The 11521-nt window shown below is 35.8% G+C and overlaps 2 protein-coding genes across 3 annotated transcripts; one reads left to right on the plus strand and one right to left on the minus strand.

Moving 5' to 3' along the window:
- The first annotated feature begins 1865 nt into the window (after positions 1-1865).
- Positions 1866-4679, plus strand: LOC129307915 (COBRA-like protein 7). Its single transcript, XM_054948870.1, has 2 exons — positions 1866-2520; positions 3087-4679. Exons 1-2 carry the CDS (start codon positions 1998-2000, stop codon positions 4499-4501), a joined length of 1938 nt encoding a protein of 645 aa, XP_054804845.1. The 5' UTR covers positions 1866-1997; the 3' UTR covers positions 4502-4679.
- Positions 4680-6334: 1655 nt separating this feature from the next.
- On the minus strand, positions 6335-10506 carry LOC129309949 (two-component response regulator ARR2-like). Of its 2 annotated transcripts, none has more exons than XM_054951734.1 (6): positions 10020-10506; positions 9466-9618; positions 8998-9378; positions 8174-8250; positions 6848-8023; positions 6335-6757 (listed from the first exon to the last, which is right to left on the minus strand). In XM_054951734.1, exons 1-6 carry the CDS (start codon positions 10198-10200, stop codon positions 6683-6685), a joined length of 2043 nt encoding a protein of 680 aa, XP_054807709.1. In that variant the 5' UTR covers positions 10201-10506; the 3' UTR covers positions 6335-6682. The 2 variants fall into 2 exon arrangements, with proteins under 2 accessions (XP_054807709.1, XP_054807710.1); XM_054951735.1 differs by having other exon boundaries at positions 6335-6754; positions 10020-10504.
- Positions 10507-11521: the final 1015 nt, after the last annotated feature.

Raw genomic sequence — 11521 nt, forward strand, 5'->3', positions numbered from 1 at the left:
TCAATTATTCATTTTTTTATATATCAATTGTTAATTTTTTCACATAAGTTATTCATACATGTAGTTTTATTAGAAATAATAAAATCATTTCAGTCAATTTTTTAATTTTATTTCAGTCCCTACATTTGTATAATGAAATTTTAAAATTTTAAGGTCTTTGACTGAAATTAAGTGGGGTTAAGGAATCCAACTGAAATGTTCCCGTTAATTTCCATGATTTGTTAAAGGGAATCAAACGTTGGCCCAAACTAGAAATGGCAAAACTCTGAAATTGAATTTGGGCCTGGCCTCTCACAGTATGGTGGCCTCTAAGCAATGCCTCGGAAAATTTTGTTTTTAATGTCCCAAAAAGTTAAACTGGAGATTTTTTTGTAATCAAAGTGTAAAGTATTTTTTTTAAAAGTATACAGTATTTGTAAACGTTTTTTTTAATACTAAAACGTTTTTTTTCAAAATCTAAAGGCATGCTTTGTTTTCAGTAAGCCTTCAGCATTTAACTTATTTAAATATTTTTTAGCCAAAAAAAAAAAGACACATCTCTTAAGTTTTACACTGTCTAATATTGTATTCATACTTTTTTTTTTTGATAAATAATTTCTCAAAATCATCAATAACTACTACTCATCTATGTTTAACCTATATCTAATTTTAAGGGATAATCAAATTTTAGTCTAACATTTTTTAATGATAAATTTTGTCATTAAATTTTAATTTAATACAACTCAATCTTTATAATTCATTGAGTTAAGGAATTATAAATATTGAGTCAAAAAATTATAAAGATTGAATTATTTTAAGTTAAGAAATTATAGAAATTAAATTATTATGGGTCAAATTTTAGAAAATAATTGAATTGTTTCCAGTCAAAATTTAAAAAATAAAACCAATGATTTTAAAAAAAGTTTAGAAACTAATATTACTCTTCTCATTAAAAAATATAAAGTATTTTTTAAGAGATTGGGTGTTCAAAAATGTAAATTATTTTTAATTTTTTAAAGTGTAATTATTACTTTTTATTTAAAAGTGTCCGTTGATAATGACTTTATATTTATTATGAAATGTTTAATAAGAGTGGATATAAAAAGATAATATTAATTTAAAAATAAATAATTATTTTATTAAAAAATAAAATTTAATTAAAAATAATTTATATTATGCATAATGTCGAGAATGTTAGTCGGCTAATTGTCAGATTTGTTTAAAGCAAGTTTTGTTGTTTACGGGGAGGAAAAATAAAGCCCGGGGGGGGGGGGGAGAGGGGGGAGACAAAGAAGTGACCCGCGTAACATAAGCCGCGGATTCGCAATGAGAATCTCACACGTTTTGTCTTCCAAGTTCTCATTGTTAGTAATCAATCATCTCTAACAACTATCACACCTCAAGTTTCAACACCCAACGACTACGCTTCCCGTCTCCTCATTCATACATAAATCAATAGCACAATTTTATCCAAGTTGCCATTGTTTACGTTCCTATTTCTACTGATTATTCAAGTAACTCAAATTCAGCTCTCTCCTTTACATAAATCATTTTATTATATTATATTATGAATCCTGAAACTTGTATAATTATAGGAATATTGACATTGATTTTCAAAATTAAGATGACAGCGTTTCCTCCCTGTCTATTTTCTCTGCAGTGTGCACCAAAGAAAAATTGGGGGAAAACAAGTATCGGAAGCGGGTTGGAATGCGACCTATGCTTTCGGTCATTTTGAACTCATTTATTCAAAGACAACTAAATAATTATTAAATTAATTATCCTTTCTCAATTTCACATCATGTCCTCCTTTGCACTCCCATACTCGTCGTGTACAGCTTCCTCCAAGCTGTTTATTTAGAGCTAGCAACTTACTACGCGTTTCCGCATTCTCTCTCTCTCTCCAAAAAAAAAAAAAGCTAACTTTACTTACTTCGCTTCCATCTCTCTCTCTCTCTTCTTCGTCTTCTTCTTCTTCTTCATATTTCGAATTTCAAACCCGTGATTAATCCCCAAACATGGTTTCGGATTCCCATTGCTGCTGCTGCTGCTTCCTCATCTTCCTCTTCTTCTTCGTTCTGCCTTCCATTTCTCGTGCCCAGACTGCCACCTGCAATGGCATACTCTTGTCCTACGCCTATGCCAGCGGAAAACGCCTGCCGCCCAATGTCTCCGATCCCACGCAGCAACCGTACCGATTCGAGTCCACGATCACTGTGCTCAACAATGGACTCGACGAACTCAAGTCCTGGAAGGTGTTTGTGGGGTTCCAGCACAACGAGTTCTTAGTCTCTGCTTCAAATGCGGTGCTCGGCGACGGCACTAGCCTTCCAGCTGGCGTCGGGAACGGAACCGTTTTTGCTGGGTACCCGATGACTGATCTCAAGACGGCGGTCGAGACCGCCGGGGACTCGACGCAGATGCAGGTTCAGATCGATTTGGTCGGCACGGTGTTCGGTGTGGCGCCTCCCAGCGTGCCGATGCCCTCAAACATCACCCTCGCCAATGATGGATTCGTATGTCGTAAGCCCATTGGTCAAGGTGATTGGACTGATTTCTATTCTTTGCCTCGTTTGATTTGCAGTAGTTTCGAGTTGTCATTTATCTAAGCTAGCGATTTGTGTTGTTTCGATGCTTTTGTTGAGATTCATTGGCTCATTTCATGATTCTATTTGGTGTTTCACCCTTTTACTTCTTGTGAAGAAATGTCACCAGCTTTTTCGGTGTTAGATGGTTGCTAAATTGGATCCGTTTTTCGGTATTTGATTTATATGATTTTACGAGGTTAAACTGTCAAAACGGTTCATCTTGCGAACATGCTGCCGTACTCTTGGAGAACTTCTAATTGATATTTTCCGACCTTGTACATTAGCTGAATACTATGGTTTTTGAAATTTAGTTGAATCAACTTTGTTTTCCCTTAGAATTCAAGCTATATGTTTAAATGTTGAATAGTATGTGACTTGCCTCCGTGTTTTCCTCCTAGCTGTAGAGGATGGTTGATATGCAGAACTTCTGGTTTGTCTTTCTGTCTGTTTAATTTGAGAATAAATTAATCCTCTTTTGGCCTTATACTAAATATTGATAAACATACGTTTGACCTATAGGTAAGAATGAAACTCGAGTCTGTTGTACAAAAGATCCCAAATTCAAGACAAACATAACTACAGATGAGGAATTCCTGCCCCGCCAGAATGGTGATCTTACAATCATGTATGATGTGACCAGAACTTATGATTCCAATTACTGGGCAGAGGTTACAATCTCTAATCATAACCCCCTTGGCCGTCTTGACAACTGGAAATTAAACTGGGACTGGATGAGGGGTGAGTTTATTTATTCAATGAAGGGTGCTTATCCAACTAATGTGGATTCTTCTGAATGTATATTTGGTCCACAAGGGACCTACTATAAAGATCTTGACTTTGCCAATGTACTGAATTGTGAAAGAAGGCCAACGATAATTGATCTCCCTCCCACAAAGTTTAATGACTCGGACCTCGGGAAGATTCCTTTTTGCTGCCGGAATGGTACAATCTTGCCACCATTGATGGACCCAAGTATGTCATCTTCAAGATTTCAAATGCAGGTCTTTAAATTGCCACCAGACCTCAATCGCTCCCAGCTTTCACCACCACAGAACTGGAAGATAAGTGGTACACTCAACCCTGACTACAAGTGTGGCCCACCCATCAGAGTAAGTCCTAGTGAAACCCCAGATCCTTCAGGCATACCATCAAACAAATCTGCAATGGCAAGCTGGCAGGTTGTGTGTAATATAACACAGGTCAAAGGATCACCGCGTAAATGCTGTGTCTCATTTTCTGCATATTACAACGAGTCTGTCATTCCTTGCAAAACATGTGCATGTGGGTGCGCCAGTAACACAGGAAAAACTTGCAGTACTACGGCACCAGCTATGCTTCTTCCACCAGAGGCACTTCTTGTTCCTTTTGTGAATCGGACTGCTAAGGCTCTTGCTTGGGCTAGTCTCAAACATCTATCGGTTCCAAAGCCATTGCCGTGTGGTGATAACTGCGGCGTGACAATAAACTGGCATCTTCTTACAGATTACAGCCGGGGATGGAGTGCAAGGGTCACACTTTTCAATTGGGGTGACACTAGTTTTGCTGACTGGTTTGCTGCTGTGCAAATGGACAAAGCAGCTGCAGGTTTTGAGAAAATGTATTCATTCAATGGAAGTACCTTGGATGGTGTTAACAATACAATATTTATGCAAGGTCTTCCAGGATTGAACTACCTTGTGGCAGAAACTGATGGTGCAAACCCTGCAAGTGATCCGAGGGTGCCCGGCAAACAACAGTCAGTGATCTCTTTTACAAAGAAAACTACTGCCGGAGTCAATGTGGCAGGTGGAGATGGATTCCCTACTAAAGTCTTCTTCAATGGGGAGGAATGCTCTCTCCCCTCTGTGTATCCGACCAATGGATATAAGAAGGAATCTTCCATGGCTACTTCAATGATCTTGACATTGCTTCTGTTGGTATTTTTGTGGCAATAGGGGAGTCTCATGCTATATTTGTCATGTCTGTTTTTGATGTCTTGGCTATCCTTCATGTTCCATTGATACGATTCTTTTCAGAGTGATTGTGATACAGATGAATGTAGATGTCTTAGTTGATAGAAATGTATTCTTTTTTTTTTTTATATGAAATAGTAAAATTGATTTTTAGGACTCATCACTTGTTTGTCTTGTTAGAAGAGGAATATCACATGACATGGAACTGTGTTGTCACTATAAACACTGGAATCATTCCTCGTCACCTTCCATCATATTATTGGTCTTCTATTCATTGCTAATCGAAGCTATTATTCTTTTTAGTTGCTGGTCAAGAGTTCCATGGAATATCCTCAATTTGGCCATAGGTGAGAATTCTTTTAACCCTTGATCTTTCTATTTTCCTTCTTAGCTATGATTAACATTTTAAATGGACAATCTGAAGTTAATTAAGTCACTGGGTCACAGAAGTATTTGACGAATCATCCTTGACATTCCCCACTCAATCCATGTAGATGGTGAATAATCTATTTTAGTACTGCCGGTTTCCGTGTAATAATAATATCGTTAATTTTCGTTAATTCAAAAACTATTATTCAAGATGACATTCAAAATTAACAAATTTGACAAAATATGTAATTAAATTTAAAAAAAAAAATCTACCATAGACTTGACATTTCTTCGGAAGTGGGACCTTAGTTTACTGTAATTTACGCAGTTCTACAAGAGGCTATTGAAAATTTAAAACAAGGGAGAGTGACATTTAAAGTCATGTTAAGTGAATTTATCAAAATAAGAGCTTATAAATTTTGCATCGAATATTGTCTTATAAAAAATACATATATGTTGTTATTAAAAATTGAATTGACTTATATTTTTTAAGTGTTTCTTTAGAAATTTCACAAAATGTTCAACTTTTAATAATATATATGTGTTTTTATAAAATAATAATAAAATCTCGAAAATCTTAAATGTCATTCTCCCTTGAAATAAATTTGAAATGCTTGACCATCAGTGTCTCGCTATCTGGGCATCTCAAGAAAAGCTTGGGCCTTATAACAAAGCAACATTGATGTCATGTTTGGCATGGATGAAGAAAGATTGAAGAAAGAGGGAAGAACAGAGAAATCTTAATCTTAATCAAGGAATTATGCTTCTCTTTAAAAAATGGAAGTATCCAAACTTCTCCGCGCTCTCCCTTCCCATTTCTCTTAAAAATAGCTCCTTCATGCCAAACATGAAATGATTGACCATTCTCAGTTGAAGTCGTCTAATATTGCATTATCAATCAGTCAACATATATATATATATATATATATTATATGAAAAGTACAAGGAGCCACATCACTTGTAAACTGTGAACAATACAAGTTGTCGCCTGAATCTTCTCCAATCTCAATACAAACCTTGTCCTAGTCCCAGAAAAAATACCCCGTAAATCTATACGATACTCAATATTCTATATCACTTGCATATTAAAGTAAGAGTTTCATTTTAGTTTCACTCTTTTAAAAGCACTGACATGTTATCATACAATCAAGAGATTAAACATCTGATATGGAACAAAAACAATATTATACTTGGGCATTATATTGAAATGAAAAAAAAATTTATGAAATAATGACAGTATTTTTGAATGACTGAATCAAGGATTTTATCATAGGAAAAACAAATTGTAATACTTAAAGTGCAGAAAGGACCAGCAAAAATTCGATATGCTGAATAATGAAATATTTACATGCTTAGCAGCGGGTTATTTTCAGAAATCGAGTAGGAAAAAACAAAAAAAGAGTTCCATAATTTGCAGTTAAAAAGTCAGAAATGTTCCTACACGGCTACAGTTTTACGTAAACCTGGCTTCTTCAATTCTTCCCTAACCCAACTTCATAAACATCTAAAATTCGACGCTTACTAACAAATCTTGCTACCAAAAGCTGTCAAAAATTGCACATATGCATTTTGCATACATGCAGTGGCAGTAAATAGTTGTTTCTTCACAATCGACAACTATGATGACGTTGATCATCCAACCTAGACCATCACAATAGCAGACTGAATTTATGACATCAAGCAGTATAAACTCGATTTCAAACTAGCTAAATGTGGAATGATAAAGTCCGTAATTAACAGCAGCAACTATTTACATTGGCAACAGCAATCAGAAAGACAAATTGCAGGCCACTTCTAGACAGGAATGTTGTCCATCGAATATCCATCAAAGTCAAATTCAATCTCAGCTGCCCCAATGCTTTCTTGCTGCTAACAATACCCATAAAATTATATAAATTTTCTGCACGATAGAAAAACTACACATCACAGAGATTCCAGAGAATGGTAAGAAGAACCAACCTGTTTCAGAAGTGCACTCATAAGATCATCCTGCCCATAATGCCCAGGGAAGTTGGAATGAGAGTTTGTGTCAGAAATTATTTCAGTCTTAACCCTTGCAGAATTTTCAACAAGTGGATGGAGGTTTTGATCAATATTTTGGAGATTTCCTTGTTCCAAACCGTTTCCTTGGGAGTACACGGCTTTTCCAATCAGAGTAGAATCTCTATTCTGTCCAGTCTGTTGGGTGGAGGAAGAAAAGCTCTGATGGACTATAACTGATGGCAAGACATCGATGTTACCGTGTAAAGCATTTGCATGTTGAGAGGTATCATATGTGAGGCCCATATTTTGTCCCCAAGCATGGGACTTTTGCTGGTGCAGTTCATCGAAAATATCATAACTTGGCACAAATCCCCCAGATCCTTTGATTCCTGAAGTATCTTCCTCTTGAAATGCGCCTTTTGGTGAAATATTGGATATACCTCGTGTGCTTCCGAGTGGGAAACTGCTGGCAGACATTTCTGTAGTTTGGTTCACAGGAACACTTGGCATTGAAGAAGTTTGCGGAATTGGATTATAAGCAGCTCCTCTGTTATTACCAGCAATCCCATTTCTTCCCAGAGCGGCATTAGAAATTCCGTTTGGTACAGAAGGCTGCCCAACAGATAATGGAAGTCTAGGAATATGTGAAGCAGTATTTTCACTGAGCATCTGACCTCTTGGTTGAGATTGAGCCATTGGCATCAATAAAGAGTTGCTCTGTGCAGCAGATGCATTGACCCGCACATTCATGCCAGCAAGGGATTGTGTTGATTGGTGCAAATTGGCAAGCTGCCTTGGCTCCATGTTGGTGGGGATTCCATGAAGTAAGTTTGTCGGTTTAGTACTGTTCAAGTGCTGCTGTTGACCATCTCCAAATCTTAATCTGGGGTTTTCAAAACTGAAAAGGTTCCTTTCATCAACAAGGGGCACAGATACTCCAACTTTAGCAGTTGATCTACCAAGTCCTGCTGCTTGAAGTGCTGCCAGACTTTGCGCTGGAAGCTGGCCGGCAGCAGCAAGAGCTTGCAGATCAATTCCATTAAATGCTGACATTGTTCCAAAGCTTGCTTCCTGTGGATTGATGAAAGAGTTGTTCATGTTACTCTGGTGCTGAGAAACCCCACTGAGTCTTCTTAGATACAGGCGGTATTTCTGTATCAAAAACCAGACAATAAAAAAGTTGTTCTTTCGAGTAATTGCTTAATAGAATAGCAATAAAAAGATTTCACCCAAAAAAAAAAAACAAAGAAAGAATGGCAATAAAAAGGAAAAAGAAAATGAGGATAGTGTAAACTACAGCACCTGGAGATGGCTAGCAACATTTTCTCTGGTGAGCCCAGGAACATTCATCAATTCTAGAATTTTTTTGGGAACAGCCTCTGTATAAAAGTAACAAATTTGAAAGCATAAGATATGTACACATCTCAAACAAATTTCTCATGACTCAGGCAAGAGCAGCATACAGCAATCCTTCACAGATGAGATCTAGAAGTGAACAATGTTTTAGGGAAGAATAACTACTTCAGAGACAAAACTACTTCATAGTGCCTAAATATAAATTGGGATCTAAACTATGATGCTACCGACCTATGAAACACAGATACTTCAAAAAAATAAATGTATCCGTATTTGATACGTATCCGATACAATATTTATGGAATACTTCTGTATATGTATTCCATATTCTATCATTTGTAATATAATTTTTTTCTAATAATTTTTTTAATATATCACTTAAAAACTTGAAAAAAAACTTAATATTTTGACTGATTGTTATAAATATCCTCATATTACTTCAGAAATTCTGATTTAAAAATCAAAATACATATATCTATATCATAAAATGTTGAAATGTATATTATCAATATCACAGTACCCATATTGTAAAATTTTGAAAATTTATCATATCGCCATATTATGCCTTATTGTATTAAATACTCGTATCCGTATCTATGCAACCTAGCTACTGACCAATGTAGCCAAAATATTAAATTTCACGCATTAGCAAGTATCATGAAAAACTAGCTTGTTTTGAGGCTTCCATGGCTCTAGCATGACAATTCAACAGTAGAAACGTAGTCTTGGAAGTACAAATTCATTCAAGGGTGTCGATGAAGAATACATACTGTCAATTCCCAGTTGATTCACAGCTGCCACAAACTGTTGATGGAGCTCAACAGACCAAACAACGCGTGGCTTCTTTAATGTGGAAGTATCATCCTTCTCCTCTTCTTCTTCCTCCTCATCTCTCTTCTTCTTAACATTTCTCCAATTTCCTTCATTTGCTGAGGACGAGTAATCAGCTTCGTCTGATGCCTTTTGCTGTCGATCTCCTTCTTCTGCACTATAGGATTGCTCCAAATCCTTCCACTCATTCTTTCTTTTTCGAACCACGTGCTGCCATATATTCTTCAAAGCCTCAATGCGTACAGGTTTTATTAGATAATCACAAGCACCGTGTGTTACACCTTTCATAACAACATTTTTTCCATCATCTGCTGACATCACTGTAAATATAATAAACACGTCAGTCTCCATGAAAATGAAATTTATCAACGGATCTAATCATCTATACTGTAAAACGAGATACTTACTAATAACTGGAAGGTCCATCTCCAATCCTATGTGCTCTAAAAGCTTAAAGCCATCCATGTCTGGCATATGAACATCACTTATAACTATGTCGAACCCGTTTTTGTTCTCCCTCAGAAGAGACAACGCTACTTCAGCTCGATTGCATTTGGTTACTGCAAATGATTCATCAAGCAATTACAATCAATTCTCAAAATTTAGAGCCAACTGAAAACTCGGAAGAAACACACAAATCTGACATCCAATCATGCATCAAAATTTAGACCAAATAAAGACAAATCTGACAGCTCAAGGTGAATCGCAACGGTAAACAAAACGCACAGAATTGATTCACTTCACTGCAGCCAAAGCCAAGAGCATGGATTGAGGGACTTCTGCAATACGCTTTCATGCCACAGATTTCAAATTTAAACGTCATCGAATACTATTCGTTTTCCACATGAGCGTATAAAGGAAGTTGAAGTCCTGCTTCTTCTATTACCAATTTATTACTCAAATAAAATCAAAGAGACTGACAGGGGGCTGAATCCCAATTGAACAAAAACTGACTAATTACCTTCGTAGAGGCAAGTACGAAGCATCCTCTCGAGGATCATGAGGCACGTGGGATCATCGTCGACCACCAGCACTCGCAACCCAGCCGGGAACTGGTCACCACCGGCGCCGTCCCCACCGGATTTCCTAGCGGTGCTAGAACAGGCCGTTGACATGGATCCCTTGGCGTTGCTCAGATTCATCCTTCAGAGATCCAAAACCCACCTCAAGAATCACGGCGCATAAAACATGAAGCAGAACGCTGATTGTTTTGGCGTAGTCGAATTTGGGATAAAAGTGAATGATGTTTTATATAGGTGAGTTCAGAATTCGAAGCAAATCGAACTAAAAACCGCAGGAATCGACGAAGAAGGGAGGTGGGAGTTGGATTTACAAAAAAAAAAAGGGAGAAAAAAAAACAATAAAGGAGAATTGTTAGTATAGAGAAAAATTGAGTTGTTCAGAATGTGTAAAGCTTTGAACTTTGAAATGCTTAGAAACTTGGCATGTATACGCTGGAGGCTGCATTTCTGGAGGGGGATTATAATAATATTTAAGAAATAAATTAGTGGATTATTTTTAATGTTTGAGTGCTGTCACTGGATATAATACTTAAAGTTGGGTCGCTCTTCCTCCTAAAAGAGTGTATCCAGCTCATTGATTGGATTAACAAACGAACGAACATCTAAATCTACTCCATCGTTAATTCAGTTTTAGCCACGACTGTTATAAACTTCCCCTTTTTTCTCCTCCTTTATAGGTACTAGTAAAATTCAGTGAATTTACTCACCTCACTGTCAGTATAAAACTGCTCTTAACTGATCACTGATCGTCTTTTAATTGTTTTTCTTGTACTTAATTAAATAATTTCTTATGATTTTTTTATAGAAATTTTAACTAATTCCATTTTGAAGAAAATTGGAGTGGTTACTTAGAACAAAATTAAGATAAACCATACTATTAACAATTTATAAATAATACAGTTTCATATAATTTTTATATTTATAGTTAAGACAATATATAGTTCAACTTGCACAATAATTCATCAGGATAATATATTTCTATAATGTTTATTGCTCTGTGTTGTGATGAGCATGAAAGAAATTTATTATATATTAATAATTAATATATATATATATATATATAGAGGAGTGTATATTAATAGCATGATATGAAAATGCATTTCTAAAGATTTTTTGTTCAATCAATATTTAATGTCAATTGAACTCTTTTTTCCAGGAAATTGAACTAGACCTGCACATATACACTGATTAGCTCATTATTTTTTAATTAAGTAATTAGATCTAATCTTGTCAGCTTATGCAGGCACAGATTTGAAATTAAAAGAAATGAATACAAAATAATGTATTAGATATTATGTAATTCTCACCCTACTTCTGTCTTGTGCGGCTACGTTATAATATACTCTTTCCGTCATTAAATGTAAGTAAATTTTTTTTATAACAAATATAAGTAAGTTTTAATTAACTTATATTGTTTAAAAATTAGTTAATTATATATAAT

Source organism: Prosopis cineraria, unplaced genomic scaffold (assembly GCF_029017545.1).
Source record: "Prosopis cineraria cultivar Desert tree isolate PC_DT_omini unplaced genomic scaffold, ASM2901754v1 PC4, whole genome shotgun sequence".
In the NCBI taxonomy this organism is placed as follows: domain Eukaryota; kingdom Viridiplantae; phylum Streptophyta; class Magnoliopsida; order Fabales; family Fabaceae; genus Prosopis; species Prosopis cineraria.

Coding starts and splice junctions, on each gene's coding strand:
- LOC129309949 (XM_054951734.1), bottom strand. CDS start 10,200: ATGAATCTGAGCAACGCCAAGGGATCCATGTCAACGGCCTGTTCTAGC. Junction 9,379..9,465: donor GATGGACCTTCCAGTTATTA/GTAAGTATCTCG, acceptor TTATATTTACAG/TGATGTCAGCAGATGATGGA. Junction 6,758..6,847: donor TGAGTGCACTTCTGAAACAG/GTTGGTTCTTCT, acceptor GGGTATTGTTAG/CAGCAAGAAAGCATTGGGGC.
- LOC129307915 (XM_054948870.1), top strand. CDS start 1,998: ATGGTTTCGGATTCCCATTGCTGCTGCTGCTGCTTCCTCATCTTCCTC. Junction 2,521..3,086: donor TCGTAAGCCCATTGGTCAAG/GTGATTGGACTG, acceptor TTTGACCTATAG/GTAAGAATGAAACTCGAGTC.